Below are 19,629 nucleotides of genomic sequence, written 5' to 3'. Positions count from 1 at the left end.
CAAATTGCCTTTAAGGAAGCACCAGACTTTTGGGCCCCACACCTCGAAGAACTTTTTGCCGATGTTCAAAGTTATAACCGCATTCCAGAAAGCTGGAAAGGTTCTATCATCACCCCAATACACAAAGGAGGAGACAGAGCTAACCCTTTAAATTATCGCCTAATAGCACTCCAGGACATCGAAGCTAAATATTTTGCCTCTCTCCTTTTAAAAGACCTGGTAAATTGGGCAGATGATAAAGCAATAATCCCAATAAAGCAAACTGGTTTTAGAGCCGGCATCGGAACGACGTCTAACATATTAACAATAACCATGATAGCAGAAAAATGTCAGCGCTCGAAACAGGACCTGAACCTCTGTTTTATCGACCTGAAGGCGGCCTTCGATAGCGTTGATAGCAAGCTATTATGGGCGAAGCTAAAAGCTTGGTCCATACCTGAGAAAATACTGAAGGCGCTACTCCTATTCTACGCCTATACTTGGACACAAATCAAGCTAGGGGACGTATCACACCTATCAAGAATAGTATACACATCGATCGGATTAAAACAGGGTTGCGTATTAGCACCACAGCTTTTTAACCTATTCATTTCAGACCTCTCGGGAAATTTAAACATCTGCAATGCGCACGCACCGAAACTTGGTAACTTTCATCTTACCCATTGGGCTTACGCCGATGACATTGTGCTTATGAGCCTAACTAAAGTGGGCCTGTCCAGACTACTGGCAGTAACGTCAGAATTTTCGACGGCAAATAATCTTGCTCTGAACCTATCTAAGACAAAAACTATGTCAATAACTAACCGTCGCACAGTGCAACTTAACATCTCACTTGAGGGAAAATCACTGGAAAGAGTAACAAACTATAAATACCTAGGATACTACCTCAATGACAAGCTCACTCTAAACGCCCCAAAAAAATACATGAAGCAGAGAGCCGGAGCAATAACATTCGCACTTAGCTCACTGGCAAAAAAGTTGGAAGGCCCCTCGCTGTAACCCCTACTAACAGTGATGGCAACCAAAGTACTTCCAACACTATCCTATGCTAGTATAGCCATGCAGGGCAAGGACGATATCACCTTAAATAGCCTTATCACAAAAATCTACAAGATGGTCTTACAGCTCCCACGCTCAGCTTCACCCGCCCAGACGCGTTTAGAATTTGGTCTGATGAATGAGTCACTGGGAAGACTCTACACAAGTATTAGAGTATGGTATAGAATTAAAACGAACTCCACAAATAACACCTTGGACAGCTTGTTATGGCAGGAATTAGAAAACCAACAAAACTCCGCAGCAAACAAATATCTGACTGGCGCACTAGAGAAAACATGCACCGTAAACCTGTGGGAAAAAAACCTGCCATTCACGTCCTTTAAACAGGTTCTAAACAAAGCGGCCAAATTCCACTCACTAATTACAGATAAAGCTATCTTTGCCGCCCGCTCCCATTCATGGACCGTGATTAACAGTTACAACAATCTCACCTCGGCTACCTATCTAGCATCAACGTATTCTGTGTTTAAAAAAAAAGGCTGATGGCAGTGAGATTCGGCAAACTACCAACTTTGGCTGACGAACCTGTCTGGAAACGCTCAGATGCAAACGACTGTCGACTATGTGGCACTACAAAAGAAGACATAATCCATATTATATGCCACTGCAAAACATTGAACCAGGAGCGCACACTCTTTTTAAAGAACATTTTTGGGGCCAAAGGTATACGCACCTGTAGATCAGCCATTATTGGTGCCCTAGACTCAACAGACCCTATAATTAATTGCAAACTCATAAAGTTCTTGATTGCCTTTGAAAAGCGTCTGAAAGCTCTTGAAATTTTAAAATAAGATTTTCAGTATTATTAACCATTTAATGACGAGCAATCTGATAAAGCTCCTACCAGCATCATTTTAAATTCTGCGTTTTAAACTGTACTATGAAGAATTTTATTGATTTTATTGTAATGTTCAATTCTCTTCCATTTTGGCTTTGTTATAGTTTTAATTAACTAAACAATAAAGTTTATTATTATTATTATTATTAGTCCACCAAGACAAAAATAAACCTGTTCCCTGGGGCTGTCTTGGGTTTCCGAGGCCCAACAAGATCTACACCTACTCTCTCATCCGGTGTTCAAACCACAAGAAAAGGCTTGAATGGAGCGTTGCGCTTCACTCCTGACCTGCCAGAAGTCTGGGAATTCACACAGGACCGTCAGAAGGCATCTGAGTTGTTCCTCATCTAGGGCCAAAAAAATTGGGTAGCCAGGCGGACATAGGTTTTGGCCTGCCCCATATGTTCTGACAATGGAATATCATGTGCCAGCTCTAGTAGATTGGCCCTATAGCACTGGGGAACAATCAACAATCTAGTTGACCCACGCTCACAATGCAGGAGACCATTATCCCAGCAGGTGACATCGCAAGAGGTGTCACCACTTTTCTGGGCCTTGGCCTGTTGCTGCAGGCTCTCTGGGACAAGCAGAACTTTGCTTTGGATGGCCCTTCTGCACCTTGCGATCTGACCAACTCACCAAGGTTTCCTGGGCAGAAATATCAAAGGCCTGTGAGGGGAGTCAGATAAACCTGGAGTCTGAAACAGCCCCAAGTGCCTGCCAGAAGAGAAGGGGCAGGAGGTGTGGTAAACCAGCCCCAGAGGTTCCCACAGTCCGGATCCACACAGGCAATCTCAACATCTCAAAAAGGGATCTGAGCTCCACCTCCTTTCAGATGGTATGCTCCAGGTTATTCCCTAGCAGACGATTTACAGCCATTGCTGGACTCATAGCTATTCTCAAGGAACCAAAGACCCCACCTCACTCCCAGGGAATCAAAGCAATATGATACTAGCTTACGTTGTCAGCTCTCCGAATCTAGAGAACAACATTAGAGACCACCTGTTCTGAAGACACCAGATGACACTGAAAACCAGTCATACTGGCTCCAGTGGTTCTCAGTCCTGCCACCCTCTGCCTATTGATTGATAACATTAAAAAGTAAAGGCAGTGGCATGCAGACATGTGAGCTTTGGATACCATCTGTTTATCATTGGGGGACACTAGAGTAATCTCTGCACTGTTCCCTAAACTAACAGGGACAATCTACACCCTAGCATTACACTGGAAATACATCAGGTGGGCCAACAAGTGAGGGCTGAATCTTTGGGACTGCTGGCTATCCTACTGAGGCTCTCGATGATGCTCTGATCCACTACCTTTCTTTCAAAACTCACAGGTGCAAAATTGGAGGGAAGCAATGACATTTGCCATAAATGACCATTTAAAAATCGGAAGTCATTTTAAAAATAAAAAAGTCAATTTTTAGGTGAAATTAAAAAGGGGATTTGGGGTTTTAATGTAAATGACTGAGTGGTACTGTAATACACAAGTCCTGGATCCCACAGAAGCCACCAATATACAAAATTAAATTGGGTGTGTGACTACCCATATCAAGGAATAATCACAAACCTTGTCACTAAATTAACATAAGATCAACCCCCTGGTAGCCATGATAGAGAACACAGGCTGTACTCAAATACACCCAGAGACTGAAGTCTAGTAAAACAAAAATAGGATTTTCCAGTAACCATACAGTGGACACACAAGATTTGTTCTGGCAAAATGTTTCCCTTTCTGTCAAGTGCACTCCTAGTCCCCTGAGACACACGTTTGGTTGGATAAAGCAGGGCCTACAACATCTAGAGAGTGGATAAACAAGAATTATATTGCTGTCCTATTCTCTGCCTTTCAAGTGTGCCTTAAAGTATTATAAGTAAACTCAGCACACCTGTCAAGCACGATTTGACATTTAACTTGTAGGCCGTAGGTACATTTTGTACTACATACTATGGACTTACAGGTAAGATAAATATAAAAATTAGGAATTTGCCAATTCAACCATGTGTAAATAGGGAGCACATCCACTTTACCACTGGTTAGCAGGGTTAATGTACACAGAATTCTGAAGCCAGCAAAACAATTCGAGAAAAAATCTGGAGGACTGTAAAATGCACTGCTACTGCATCCATGTTATTAAATGCACAGTCTGAAAGGACGAAATAGTGCATTCTGCATGATGCCATTTTGTATTGTTTTAATCAGTATATTTTTCTTATTTTTACTAAATTATTTTGGGAATTGAATTAGTCTAATTTACTAATTGTAATGCTCTTTTTTTTCACAACAAAATTTTATTGATTGAGCTGAGCAGAGTGAAAGAAGTGGTTCCCCACAATCAGGAGAGCACCACCAAGTATCATAGTACAGTTTACATCATTATAGCCATAACCAATCAAGAGTAGGAGTAAAGCAAGAAAATTAACCCCCTCCCCACCCCTACCCCCACCAACTCCCAACGCCCAACCACCCTGCTACCCGCCCCTTATCCCTCCCTAACCCTATGCACGTGCAGACAGAAATTCGGTTGTATTTGTACGTAGTGTGACAGGCATGACACAGTTCACGGCCCGTATGGCACCTCCACCTATACTTCTTCCTCATGTTCCACAGGGGGATCTAAAGGCAACTCCCTATAGTCTGCCCACCTCTTCTAGATCTTGAAGTGTTTACGGGGGCATCCTCTCGCCTCAAACACAGGTTGTTCCAGCCCCATATAATAGTCCAGGCCGGCCTTCCATGCACACAGGGGGGGGCTCGGTCTCCCTTCCACGCTCGGGCCAGGTCCCGTTTGGCAACTACCAGCCCCAATAACAATAGGTGGCGTTTGTATAAGTTCCCACCAACCCCCTCAAGGATGTAGAGTAACCCTAATCGGTGAGTGCGTGGTAGGTCCCATCCAAGAACTTCAGACAGGCAATTCCATACACCCCTCCAGAAGCCAATCAGTCTAGGACATGACCACACTGTGTGCAGCAGCGTACCTACTGCAGCACCACACCGCAGACATTCCGGTGAACCAATCAGTCCAGCCTTCCAAAGCCGCTCCCGGGTATAATAAGCCCTATGGAGATACTTGAACTGGATCAATCTAAGCCGCATTGCTATCGCGGTCCCCCGCGGGGATTCTAGGGCCTCCCTCCAGTCATCTTCATCGAGGGGACCAATATCCGCCTCCCAAGCCGCCCTCAGGGGAAGCAAGGTAGAGGAGCAATGAGTAACCATCGTTTGGTAGATGCGGGAGACTTTCTTATCTCCAAGGTCTCCCATGAACACCTTCGCCTCAACAGGGCTAAATTCAGGGAGCGATTCCAAATCAGCAACACTGGGTGTAAGTGCATGACGAAATTGTAGGTAACGAAAGAATTGGGTTTGGGGCATTTGGAACTCAGCACTGAGTTCCTGGAACGATTTAAGAGTGACCCCGGACATTACATGACCCAGCGTCGAAATTCCAATCGCCTCCCAGCCGTCGAACCCCGGCAGCGTGGACAGTCCGGGGAGTCGTCCGTTATGCCACAACGGCGTTTCCGCAGTCAGCCTACCCCACCAGCCCATGCGACGCAACGCCTGCCTCCACACGGCAAAGACAACTCTCGTGACGCATGGCAATGTACGTCGCAACCGGGCTGAATAAAGAATCATGTGTAGCGTACTATCTCCCATCAATGAGCGCTCCAGGGCGTATGCCGGGTCGCCCCTGTCACCATACCACCACTCATTGAGTATTAGCAGCTGGGAGGCTTGGTAATAGGACAGCAGATCAGGGGTGGCCAGGCCACCGCAATACGTGGAAAGGAAGCACGTCCGTAGCGCCACCCTAACCGCACCCCCAGCCCACAGGAAGCGACCCAATGCAGAGTTGACCTGCCGAAACCACTGGGGAGGGACGGGATGAGGATAGTTCTGCAACTGGTATAAAAGACGCGGAAGAGCCACCATTTTGAATATCGCGGATCTACCGAAAATAGTCAGAGGCATCCGGGACCACGTTTTAATATCTGCCTGAACCTTCTCCCACACAGGCACTATGTTGCGTTCCCATGTGGTGTGTATGGATTCCGAGAGGAACACCCCCAAATATTTCAAACCTCCGGTTGCCAACTGTAAACCCGTCACCCAGGGGTCCGTTTCCACTGCGCCCCCCAGTACCCAAAGGGTGGATTTGCCTAAATTCAAATAAAGGCCCGAGACCTCCCCAAAGATTCGCATAATTTCTAAGACTCGGGCCCCGAGCGACACAAGTCAGTAAGGAAGAAGAGTACGTCGTCCGCATATAAAGCAATTCTATCGACTAGGGTTTCAGTCCAAACAAAGCCCCGGATCTGTGCGTCAATGCGCACCCAAGAGGCCAGAGGCTCCATGGCCAAGGCGAATAAGTATGGGGACAATGGGCACCCCTGACGGGTCCCCCGTCCAATGGAAAACGTCTCCGATATGGCCCCGGCAACCCGCACGGACGCCGTAATATCCGTGTACAGCAGTGAGATATATGACAGAAACACTGGGCCCAGGTTGAGACGGGACAGAAGCGCAAAGAGGTACGTCCAGCTAACTGAATCAAAAGCTTTATGTATATCAGCCAGTAACAAAGCCGCCCGTTCCCCCGTGGCCCCCATGGCATCCACCGCCGCCTGCGCTCGCCGGATGTTGTGCCGTGTCGCCCGATGAGGGTATGCACCTGTTACAACGCATTCGTTACTCCGCACTACCATTACAACGCGACTTTTATAACGCATACCATTACAACGCATTGCGCTGGGGGGCGCTATAGGATAGGGAATGGTATAATTTACTATCCAACACCTTCCCTAGGGTCCACGGGGACTGGAGTTAGAATAGTAAATTATACTTACCACTATCCAGCACCCCAAAGCGCTATGCGTTGTAATGGTATGCGTTGTAATGGCCGCGTTGTAATGGTAGGTAGTTGTAACGGTATGCGGAGTAACGTCATACATCCCCCGATGAGGCATAAAGCCGGCCTGATCGGGGTGGACCAGGTCCGTCATATATGGAAGTAAACGGTTTGCTAGAGCCTTTGCCAGTATTTTAGCCTCTATATTGAGCAATGAGATAGGGCGATATGAGTCATGTCTGTCAGGGGGTCTACCCGGCTTTTGGAAAACCACAATTTCAGCGTGGCGCCAGTCAGGAGGCAACCTACCCCGCTCTCGTGCCATCTCCAGTGCGCTTCGATAATGGGATCCCAGGAGGAGTTGGAACTTCTTAAAAAATTCACAGGGGTAGCCACTCGGTCCAGGTGCCTTCCCTACATTAAGTTGGCCCAGTTCCTCTCCTAGTTCATCAGCCGTAAGGGGAGCATCGAGTGTCTTCCTGGCCTCATCGGAGACAGCCCTAGGCGGCAAGTCGTCTATGAATTTAGCTACGTCGTCCACGGGGAGGCAGTCTCGCGGGGCATATTGTGCCCTGAAATAATCGGCAAAACTCGCCGCCAGCTCAGCCGGGTCTGTAATCACCACTCCGTCCTCAGCAGTGAGGCCTGGCAGCGTAATCGGTTGAAGACTGCGCTGACATAACCTATGGAGCATGGTACTGGACTTATCACCCCACTGGTATATTCTGCTCCGCGTGGCCAACCACGCCTGCTTAGCCTCATCCATCAAGAGAGATGCATAAGACTGTTGTGCCTGGAGAAGCAATCGTATCACTACCTCGTCTCCCCCTCCCCTACTCTGCTGCTCCAAGTCCTCCACTAGTTTGGCAGCCGTAGTGGTCGACTCCCGCTGCCTGCGACGAGCCGCAGCACACCACGCGATGTCTACCCCTCTTATAGTGGGCTTCATAGCCTCCCAAGCCACCGCTGCGTCCATATCGTCTATTAGGTTTTCCCGCCAGTAATGGGCGATCGCCTCTCGCAGGTGTTGGACATAACTGGGCTGCTGAAGATGCCACGAGGACATCCTCCACCGGAAGGGTTGTCGCTTCCTAAGGAGTTCTACCTTGACTAATACTGGGGAATGATCTGACAGCCCCCTCGGTAATATCGTAGCTTCTCGCACCCTACTCAGGCAGACACTAGGCACAAACACATAGTCCAGTCTCGAGAATGAGCCATGCACCGCAGAGACATACGTGTAGTCGCGCGCTGCGGGATGCATATGTCGCCATACATCCACCCATCCCAATCCCTCAACCATAGCTCGCAATCAGGTAGGGGAAACTGGGAGAGAGCCAGCGAGCACCCCCTGTCGCCTCTGTCGATCAATACATACATCCATCACCTCATTCCAGTCGCCCCCAACCACAGCCAAGGACTCCGGGATATCATCCCACACCATGAACAGCTTCTCAGACAGGGCCCACTGCAGAGGGGGAGGGGCATAGACACTTCCAAAAACCACCGGCTCAGCACCCACCATACCTTTGACAAATATATAGCGACCTTGTGGGTCCGCCCACTGCTTCTCATGGACGTAGGCCACCCTGCGATGTACCAGAATGGCAACACCCCTGGACCCCCTGACGAAACCAGCATGAAAGACCTGATGATAGCCAAACCTCTGCAAGCTAAGTACTTTAGAGCCCATCATGTGTGTTTCCTGGAGCAAGAGCACATCAGCAGATTCCCTCTTCCCCAAACGCAAAACAGCTCCCCGTTTAATCTTATCAAGCATCCCCCTGACATTCCAGTTGAGTATCCGTAGGGACTCTCCGGGGAGTCCATGAGGCATGTCAGCCATAGTCAAGTGAGGTCCAACAAGTAGGCCCCCCGCACCACCCCCACACACCTCGCACTTTCTTCAGGACATTTGTAAACAGCACGTGCATTTCCCCCCACCCGTCCTAAAACCCCCCAGCATCAACGATAACAACCCCTGTCTGACTCCCACTCCCAGTCATCCACATCTCTACAGTTCCCACCCCTGTCCCCTGCCCCCAACACCCTCCACCCCTATACCTCATAGAACACTGAAGTACCTGTCGCGGCATGGGCAGCCCCGGGCCCAAAACAGAGGGCCCAAGACCAACCATACCAATGGATCCCAACCCCCTTTAGGAACAGTAAAGCCCGCCCCTCCCCTAGTCAACACCACAACGTGTGGTAATTGGAGGCCCCTATCAGGTCGCCCCTGAACCTCCATCCGCAACACCACTCACAGCTAATCCATCCTCAAGAACAAGCACTGTGGGCAGCACCAGAACTTCTTAGAGACGAAGCCCGGCCGTGGGCCACCCGGCAGTCCGAATCCACTGCGTCAGCCGAGAAGCGCGTCCCTTCCCAGGGTCTCAAGAGTTATCTTCGGAGTGGTCAGATGCAATAGCTCCACTATCTTGAGTCGCGCTGGCGGAGGCGGATCTTTTCCTCGACCGGGACCTCCGATGTCGTCCACTCCGGACCGGCTGACCTCTCCGCTCCTGCGATGAACCTCCAGAGACACCAGGATTCAGCCCCGGCTGGGCATGTGGCCTGATCGGCACAGATTCGTCAGTCCACTTGAAGACATCCTCAGGGGAATCGAAAAAGTGAGTCCGGGACTGATATACAACCCGTAGGCGGGCCGGGTACAATAGAGAGTATTGAATCTTCAGACCCCGTAACTTGGCCTTGGCATCCAAAAAGGAACGGCGCTGCTGCTGTACCAATCTGGTATAGTCGGGAAAGATCATGATCTTCCGATTTTCGTACATAATGGAGTCCCTGGCTCTCGCCTCCCGTAGGATAACGTCCCTGTCATGATAGTTCAAGAGTCTGGCGATTACAGCCCTGGGACGCTCCCCCTCCGGCGGTCGCTGTGTTAAGGCTCGATGTGCTCGTTCAATTATAGAGCAATTGGAGAGGGCCCCTGAGGGGAGCCAGCTCTCCAGCCATTGGGTTAGAAACAGTTCCATATTATCCTTCTCACACCTCTCCGGAAAGCCAACAAAGCGAAGGTTGTTTCTACGTGCGCGACCTTCGGCATCCTCCACCCGGGTCGCAAGGTTCTTTTGGATGTGCTCCATCGCAGCCATCTTGCGTTTCAGGGTCCCAACATCGTCTTCCACCACCGAGATCCTCGATTCCGTCTCCGTAATCCGTGCCACGGCATTTCGCAGATCCTGGCGCAACAGAGTCACATCCGCGCCCACTGCCCCAATCTTGGCGTCCAGCATGTCCCTGGACTGGGTGATCGCCGCCATGAGCGCCCCATTATCTGGCCCCGCTCCACCGCCGCCTCCAGCTGCTCCAGACCCTCCACTGGGCCCTGTAAATTTGTCAATGGGCCCCTGCTTGGGCGGGCCGCCACCCCCCCTGGTCATGGCTGCTTGTATTTGTAGGGCCACAGTATGGGAAGAAGCCGCACAAGCAAAAGAGCAAAGGAGGTCCTCCGCCGTCGAGTGAGAATGTCTGTGGCACCGCGGTCACCAGAGATGAGCCAGTACCCAGCCAAGCCCGGGCAGCGTCACTGATCAAATGTAGGCCGGTCGTCTGTCCGCCCCCTTCTCTTCGGCCGCTCCGAGGACCGCTCCGGACCCGGCGGCCCTCGTGGGTCTCCGGGCGTCCCTCACAGCCCCACTGCCGGCCACGCCAACAACGGACCCGGGGAGGGTCCAGACAGTTCACAGGCAGGCCCAAGCAGATCCAGCGCCCCAGCCTGCAGTACGGCCCAAAAGATAACTTCAGAAGGCAGCTCCGCAGCGCCACTCACAGTCGGTCGCAGTCACCACAGGCACGTAGGCACCCAGGCACCTCCCGCAATCAGTGTCAGCCTTGGCTTCGGCCGGCCCCGGGAGCCCGAAAATCGAGGCCCCAGCTTACCAGCGTCGATGTAGGCCTCCGTGTCCTCCAAGAGGGCCGAGGTGCTCCAATCGCCTCCCCCGTGTGCAGCGAGGCAGTCCGGCGCCCAGCCACAGCGCCTCGGAGCCTCCGCAGCCCAGGGTCCGCCTGGCAGCTGCGCGGTCCGCCAGTCCTGCAATGCTCCCCACAGCCGCTCCAAAATCGAGGCCCCGGTCTCGGTGACAGAGACCAGGCCGCACGTCTCCGCCGGCAGCGCAGCCTCGCCGGGCCGTTCAGGGAAGCCACTCGTGGAGCCGGAGGGTTCTCGGCGCCGCACAGATACTCGCCCCGCGAAGGTATGGCGGGATGGGCTCAGTGGCCAGGATATGCAGTCGGATATCGTTCGGGCCGGCGGGAGCTCTACAAGGCTGCGACCGCCATCTTCGCCCGTCAAGCCACTCTCCCATTTTAATGCTCTTTTGATGCTGCTTAAATACTTTACACACATTTTCTCTAAAGGAAGCCTGTCCCATTTAGCTGCAGCTTCAAAGTGTAGGTTAAGGATCAATAATTTCAACCTGCTATTTTGTCTTTGGTAGTGGGTTTCTTGAATTTGTGGGAGTTCATCCACTGGTTTCTCTCTGGTCAACAATCCTGTTATTCACACCCCCACGTCATACCCTCTCATTTATGGCACATGCAGCAGCCATTGACATAACAGTTAAGTAAGTGAAATTGCAGAGATACTTACTCAAATGCTATATATGTCACAAGAGTGATGGCAAGGAAAATTGCAGAAAGGCCACAGCCTATGTAGGTGATGAATGTCAGAATCAAGACTTGTAAAGGAGAATATGTTGAATTTCTAGAAAAGTCCTTTAAAATAAAAATAAAAAAAATCAATAATTAGCTAAATATGATACAACTATAAGCATTTTAGATACAGTTGTAAACATACATTGTCGCCCCAATTTACACTTCCATGTCAGACAAGGGTAACGGAACCACAAATGTTTTATTAAAAGCTAAGACATTTTCCTTCATGCAATTTTACAAAACTCACATTACTTGGCATACACATGAATACTGCTGTGCCTCACCTAGCTTTCAGGGCTTTTTATATTTCATTAAACCATTGAATAGGTGGTTAACCAACTTAGAATTAATGTTTTCCGGATAAGGATCCAAAAAGTGTTCCTAGCCTTTTTCCTTGATACAATAATTAAATGTATTTGTGTTGTCCTTCTAAGGAAAAGTAAGCTGCTTCATCTGAGCAGCTACAACTGCTCTGCCAGGATGCTATTCATGATCGCTACACTTGTGTTTTATATAATGGAATAACATGTTAGTTTCCAGTAATTCAAACCTAATAAATGGAGTCTCTCCAGGTGTCAGTTACCCCACTAAGGGGTTTGAAAATGTCAGTCTCAGCTAAGATGAAGGTCTGCAAACCAATGACCTTAACCATTCGTAATAAAGGGAGAGCTTTGTTGGTGAGTGTATGAAAATGCCCTAAAAAGTATTAAAAGTGGTCAAAACATAATACAACGTCTGAGCTGACTATAGGCTTGATTTAGATCTTGGCAGAAGGGTAACTCCGTCACACTGACGACTGACATCCGGCAAAATATAAATCCCATTATATCCTATGGGATTTATATTTCAGGAGACGGGATATCTGTCACCGTTGTGACGGAGTAACTCATCCACCAAGTTCTAAATCAGGCCCTTTATGTGATATAGAGGGCCTCAAGTCATTTTTGTAGAAAATGTTAGCCTGGGCAATACCTTTTTTGTAAGAGTACTGTGATACAGAAACGAACCAACTGAAACATCCGAGTGAGCCAATCAAAGGGTTAAACCAAGTCATTTAACTATGGCAGAGCACACCGGTCTCAAAATGCAGGTGACCATATCAGAAGCAATTGAAGTAAGATCATGACAGACCAAAACATAATACAGATGGAGAAAGACTGCAGCAACGCTAAATTTAACTACAGACGCCCTCAACCCAGGATAGTGAGGCTAAGAATGTGAGGTGATTCCTGACAAATAAAGTTCACAATTGCTAACCAAAGGCATTAGAGAATCTCTTGATCCCAGCATACACAAACTTGTCAGAGTATTCCTTTTGGTTTTCTCCTACTGGCTCACCTTGGTTATTTGATACTTGGATACGCTTTTAGCTCTCATCTTTCCCTGGAGCCATTCATTGGAGGAATGGCCAATAACATAGCATGGATGAAACTTTGCTCGACAAGATAATCTAATATTTACGGTAAGACAAGTCTCTATCCACTCTCTGTAGAATCCTTAAAACACCCTGCCTTCTTCCAATTTCCAAACGTTAATGCAAGTACAGGTCTGTAAAAGACAAACAAGGAAACTTTTAATCCTGTTGTAGCAAAGCAGATATGTGGAGGAAGCTGCTGCAATTTGAGACACAGCCAGCGCACACAACTATACTAGGCTAGTGGGAACAAGTGAGTCTACAGCACCATTGCTCATGTTATGGAGCATATTGTGTAATACACTGACAGGAGAGGGTTCCCTTGCAAAAGGCAAAAGATCACTGTCATGGCAGTGCCTTGAATTAAGTAGAGGACCACTATTGGCGCACTTGGTTTTGAGTGTCACAGCAAATTAAAGAAGGGTGGCTGGGAATGACGCCCTTGCACAGTGGGGTGACGTAATTCTGGACTCTTCAAAGAAAGTCTGGCTTTATTCGACTGGTGGCTAAACAGAGGCACTCAGTCACTGGCACACAAAGATCTTGGGCAGTAACAGAGCGAAGGGTCCTGATCAACATTCCTGAGGGTACCTTCTTGGTGAGGATGTAGTGGGTAGTAGAACGGAAAAAGGAAGGACCAAAAATCTCATGAGCAGTAACCTAAAGACAATGTAGACAGCTGGTCCTCTAAGTGGAAGACCATTACTGTGCATGAGGGTTACTGGGTAAATCCAGTGAACAGTCGGTGGCACCAGTGATGCAAAACAGTAATGTATCAGATTGTAAAATGGAAGCTAGCTATCAGCAAAGCAATGGGGACAAACAAGACAAGCAAGCCACCTCAGAGTAACAAAATACACCATTATAAGGCAAAAGCTGGCAAGGACAATTCCACGTATCCAGAGGGGTACAACAAAGCCAAGAAACTAAGGAGGGGACATCACAGATTGTGATACTGGGGACAACAGTGCCGTACCCTGGAGGACAAAGTACAGTATGCAAAGGTCCAGGTGAAATAATCTGCCGTTTGTGGGATAACCAGAGATGGTGGAAGATCTGTCCAGCAAGGCTTTCATTTGAGGATTGGATAGTGTGATATCTTAACCCAAGGGGCCTGTTGACATTTTTTTCTGCTGAGCAAGTGAACAGAGTGCTGGGGGCGCCACCAAAAGCCTTGATTACACTTTGTTTTATCTAGAGAGATAGATATGCAATCCAGTAGCATGTTGATAGGGTTGGAGCCCCACAGTAAGAAATCAAGAAGATCTTGGTCTTTCCCGATTATACACAATAAATCCAGTGCTACCATAAATCATTTGAAAGAATGAAGCATAAGTCGTGGGTAGTGGGATTAAAGTAATCTTTCTACATGGCACATTATTCAGGAAGAACATGCAACCGGATCAGGAGTATGAGAAGACAGTAGACACTGCAGTAGTACTGGTGAAAACAGCAATAGGTGGCAGAGTAGATTGTGATACTTGAAGTGCTGGGCTGCTAGATGGTAGAGCGAAAATCATGTCACTGTCACATAAAAGTTTAAGTCTGATGTTCTGATATACTTGTATAGAATGTGTTACATACAGAGAGAGCAGATTGAAGATAATGTGGCAAGGGACATGCTCCCGCTTTCTTATTAAGTGGAGTGAGGAGGTTTAAAGAAATGGGTGAAAATATGGATGCTTATGGTATGTGCAGGTAATAGAGGAGCTATCTCTGGAATACACACCATGGACACTAGCTGATCAGGATGTGCTGTATGTTGTAGGGTCGGGTGGGCTGGAAAGACACCTGCTCATACCCTGCAAGAGAACACCACCAGGGGAAAAACAATTGTTACTTACCTGTAACCAGGTGGTTCTCCAGTATTGGTGTCTTTCATAGATTCACATGCTTGAATATTCCCCGTCGTCGAAGTGGGAGTCCCACGGTAAATAAAATAGCAATAATGCTAAATATAAATAAATATATATAAACATAATACAAGAAAAAGAAAGGAAATACAACTGAAATCCTCTAAAAACGATTCCTACATAGGAATGCAAGGCAAAGAGAAAAAAACTATTTGTAACACATTAGTGTCATTATGTTAGTCCAAACTGCAGCCAATCAGGCGCCAGCACCCTCTAGAACCTTCTCCTCAGAAGCTCAAGCCCTCAGATTTTCATAGCACAAAGTAACCAAGAGTGTATGAGGAGAAAGAGAGCCTCTAAGGGGAGGAGGGTGGGTCGCATGTGAATCTATGAAAGACACCAATACTGGAGAACCACCTGTTTACAGGTAAGTAACAATTGTTCTTCTCCAGTATTAGGGGTGACTTTCATAGATTCACATGCTTGAATAGAATAGAAAGCAGTAACCTCCTAAAAACTGAGATTGCTAGGCATATGAAGAAGAAATCAAGACAGTACTAATAATAATAATACAGTCATATAACACATCATAGCAATCACAGGAAAACACTAAGGAGGAGGGAACAGAGGCTCACCTTATTGAAAAAGATGGCGAAGTACTGCCTGTCCCACTGCGGTATCTGCTTCATTGATGGCATCCAAACAGTAATGTTCGGTGAAGGTGTGCCTGCTGGACCATGTCGCTGCACGGCAGATCGATGAAGTGGCACACCAGCAAACAAGGCGGTGGATGAAGACATCGCCCTCGTAGAATGAGCCCTCACTGAAGACTGCAATGGTTTGCCCGCTTGTTGGTGGCAGAAGGCAATGGCTGAAGAAAGCCACCGGGCAATAGTTGGTTTGGAAACTGGATGTCCCCTGCGCAGTCGTCCGTAGGCAATGAACAGTTGGTCGGACTTGCGGAAGGGGGCAGTTCTGGCAATGTAAAATTTAAGACATCGTTTGATGTCCAAAGAATGCAAGCGCTGCTCCGCCGGAGATTTTGGGTCCGGAAAGAAAGTCTTGAGGAACACAGGTTCATTCAAATGAAAATCCGTAGGTACTTTAGGTAGGAAAGAGGGGTTGGCACAAAGTGCCACTCCGTTAGGTTTGAACTGTAGATAAGGCGGCTTGATAGTAAAAGCGTGAAGGTCGCTCACGCGAAGTGCAACCTTCCAGGTGATGAATTTGATATCCGCCCTATGGATAGGCTCAAATGGTGACTTCATAAGTTGAGATAGTACAACATTGAGGTGCCAAGATGGAGGAGGGCGACGCACAGGTGGGAACTTGCGGAAGAGCCCTTTAAAGAATTGACCTATAATTCGTGATGAACAGAGGGATGAAGAGCCATCATGTCGAAAACGAGATATTGCAGCTAAGAAAACTCTCAGTGTAGCATGAGAGAGTCCTGACTGAGCGAGGCTTAAAAAGAATGGAAGGAGCTGCTCAGGAGTGGAATGGATGGGATGGATATTGGCTGTAGCGCACCAATGACAGAACTGCTTCCATTTAAGTTTGTAAGTCTTGATGGTAGACGGAGCTCTGGCATGAGCTAGGATGTCTCTGCACTCCTGGGATATGTTCAAGCCAGCGAATTCAAGGTGCTCAGGTTCCATACCCACAATTGTAGCTTTGAGGGGTCTGGATGACACACCAAGCCCCTGTCCATAGTTAGTAGGTCTGGACGAGGACGTAGAGGAATGGGCTCGCACTGGGACATCAGAAGCAGTTCCGAAAACCATGCCTGTCTGGGCCAACGAGGTGCGATCAACAGGATGTGGCAGGGCTGTCTCCGCATTTTCCACAGTACCCGTGGTATTAATGGGAGTGGCGGAAAAGCGTAAGCGAATAGATCGCACCAGTTCATCAAAATGGCATTCCCGCAGGACCCTGGGTGGGGATGCCAACTTGCATAAGACGGGCATTTCCGATTCTCCGGTGTTGCAAAGAGATCCAGATCTGGGTGACCCCATTGGCGGAACACAAGATCCAGAGTCGGTTGGTGCAGTTCCCATTCATGTGTTGAGGAAGTGGACCTGCTCAAAGAGTCCGCCAGGAGGTTGGACACGCCCGGAAGGCGGACAGCTGTCAAGGTGATGTGATGGTGAAAAGCCCAATCCCAGATCGACTGGGCCAAGCGGGACAGAAGTGGAGACCTGGTCCCTCCCTGTTTGTTCACGTAGTGCATACTGGTGGTATTGTCTGTTTGGATTAGCACTGACTCCCCGTGAACAACTGGGAGGAAGGACTTGAGCGCTAGAAAGATCGCCATCAATTCTATCCTGTTGATATGCCACGTGCGCTGCGTCGGCGACCACTTGCCCTTGATGGAGAGGCCCTGGACATGAGCGCCCCACCCCTCCAAGGAGGCGTCCGTCGTCAGCATAAGGTCTGGAGCATGATCGAGGAAGGACACACCCATTTCCAGATTTACGGGCTGCGCCCACCAAAGCAGGCTCTTTCTCATGCGGGCTGTGACGGCAACCAGGTCGTTGAAGGACCCGGAGACCTGACCCCACTGTAAGTCCAGTTCTTCCTGAATAGGACGGGTGCGCAACCTGCAATTTGGGATCAGTGCGATACAAGATGAAGCCATTCCCAAGAATGATTTTAACGTTCGAACAGAAACGGACTGTTTTCATCGAATGAGTGAGACCAGACGAAAGATCTTCAGATGCCGCTCGTTCGAGATGAAAGCTTTTGAGAGCTGCATATCTAGGATTGCTCCCAGGAATGTTCTGGTCTGCAGAGGCGCAAACTGTGACTTTTCGACGTTGATGGTCAACCCCAGAGACCAAAACACTTGCTGGCAAAGGCGCGTGTCCTGACCCAGCTGATGGTGGCATTGAGACTTGAGTAGGCAATCGTCTAAATAGGGAAAGATCTGAACTCCTTGTAGACGCAGGTGAGCCACCACTGGGGCCAGTACCTTCGTGAACACACGAGGAGCTGACCGCAGTCCAAAGGGTAGCACTTTGAACTGAAAATGCATTGGTCCCACTTTGAAACGCAGGTACTGGCGCTGTTGGTCGATTATCGGAACATGAAAGTATGCGTCCTGAAGATCTATGGTGGTCATAAAATCCTCGCTGGATAGAAGACGCAGGACTTCCAGTAGCGTCAGCATACGGAATGATTGAGACTTCAGGAACTGGTTGAGAGCCCTCAAATCCAGAATGGGTCACCAATCTCCGTTCTTCTTGAGTATGAGGAAGAATCGAGAGTAAAAACCCTTCCCTCTTTGATATTTCGGGACCACTTCGACTGCACCCTTTAACACAAGAAGACGGACCTGATGGTAAAGCTCCTCGAGATGTGGAGGAGGTGGGCCACGAGGTGGAGTGCAAGGAGGAATCTCTGTAAACTCCAGGGTATGACCCCGTTTGACAATGTCCAAAACTCAGCGGTCCGAGGTGATCGAGGACCACTGGGAATAAAACAGAGAGATTCGTCCTCCAACACTTTGAGAGTGGCAAAAGTCATTGGCGTTTTTGATTGGCGCCACGATAGGACGACTTTCCTCTGTATGATTTGGAGGGTTGCTGACGAGATTGCTGATTGGGCGTGTAACGTTGGCCGCTCTGATTGTAGGAGCGGTATTGTTGCCCACCTCGAAAGTTGGAAGAAGTGCCGCGTCCGCGCGCACCTCGAAAGGACTGTTTCCGAAATTGCAGCGTGCCCAAGGACTTCGCCGTATCGGTGTCCTTCTTGATGGACTCAAGGGCATCATCGATATGGGATCCGAATAGTGATTCCCCATCATATGGCATATCCAGTATTTTGGCTTGGACTTCCTGCCGGAAGGAGGTGGACTTCAGCCAGCCTTGTCGTCGGAGTGCAGCCGCACTTGCCATGAGGCGGAAACCTGTGTTAGCAATATCGACTGCACAGTCGATTATTTCTTCCGATGCCCTTTGACCATCGCGGAGAATCTGTTGTGCGTCAGCCTTGGAAGCATCAGGTATGAGTGCCATGAAATCTGCAATGTCTGACCACATCTGCCGGTCATAACGTCCCAAAATGGCTAAGGCATTGGCTGCCCGGACAGATGTTGAAGCCATCGTTGAGAACTTGTGGCCAATAGCATCTAAGCGTTGACTCTCTCTATCCGGAGGGGCTGTGATTTGGGACGCTGGATTCCGTGCTCTACGCTGTGCGGCCTGAGTCACGACAGAGTCCGGCTTGGGGTGAGAAATCAGGCAAGCTGGAGAACCAGTTGGGGCCTTGTACTTCTTCTCAAGGCGCGGAATCCTAGCAGGTAAGGAGTTTGGGGCATTCATTAGTTTAATGCCCTCTTTCCAAACGAAATCAATAATAGGAATTGTGTGTACCTGCTTATAAGGTTTATCTTTAAAATCATAAAGAAAACAGTCCTCCTCGCGTTGTGATCGTGGAAGTTTGAAACGCTGAGCCGCTTTATCCATTAAAAGATGGAAACTGGCGATATCTACTGGTGGTGACTCACTTGAGGTACAAGGTTGAGGAGACGGCGTCTGCGCCCGATAATCATCCCATTCGGCAATATCCTGGTCGCCTGCCTCATCATCCGTGTTGTCTGGGACCTCACCGTATTCCCGTTCTGCGATCGACTCATCATCCGCATCCTGCGGGTATACAGTGGTATGGATGCTAATTGATCTATGAACCTGAGACGAAGTTGTAGGTGCTACGATAGGCGGCAAAGAAGGTTGAGGTAGTGCCACAGGAGCGGGAGATTGCGCAGGTGTATTCTGCGGTGTTGCAGGAAAACGGCGGTGGTAATCGTCCAGCATATGTTGGAGATTAGAGATTAAGGTTAAAGGAATGGTGGCCATAGGAGCTTGAGTGAACTGCTCCTCCTGTTGAAAGTCTGGGTCACCGCCATCGTCAGAGTCTGAGTCCTGACATT

At 48.7% G+C, this 19,629-nt stretch overlaps 1 protein-coding gene across 1 annotated transcript in view; it reads right to left on the bottom strand.

Annotated features, from left to right (window-relative positions):
* Positions 1-19,629, bottom strand: part of LOC144772946 (adhesion G-protein coupled receptor G2-like) — a 1,412,864-nt gene that overhangs the window by 236,651 nt on the left and 1,156,584 nt on the right. The window contains exon 31 of the mRNA XM_078657647.1: positions 11,368-11,492. Coding sequence (XP_078513773.1) covers positions 11,368-11,492 — 125 coding nt within the window. The remainder of the gene's footprint in view (positions 1-11,367; positions 11,493-19,629) is intronic.

Source organism: Lissotriton helveticus, chromosome 8 (assembly GCF_964261635.1).
Source record: "Lissotriton helveticus chromosome 8, aLisHel1.1, whole genome shotgun sequence".
Lineage (NCBI taxonomy): Eukaryota > Metazoa > Chordata > Amphibia > Caudata > Salamandridae > Lissotriton > Lissotriton helveticus.
Note: the sequence above shows the minus strand (reverse complement) of the source record. Positions and strands in the feature narration are given on the sequence as shown.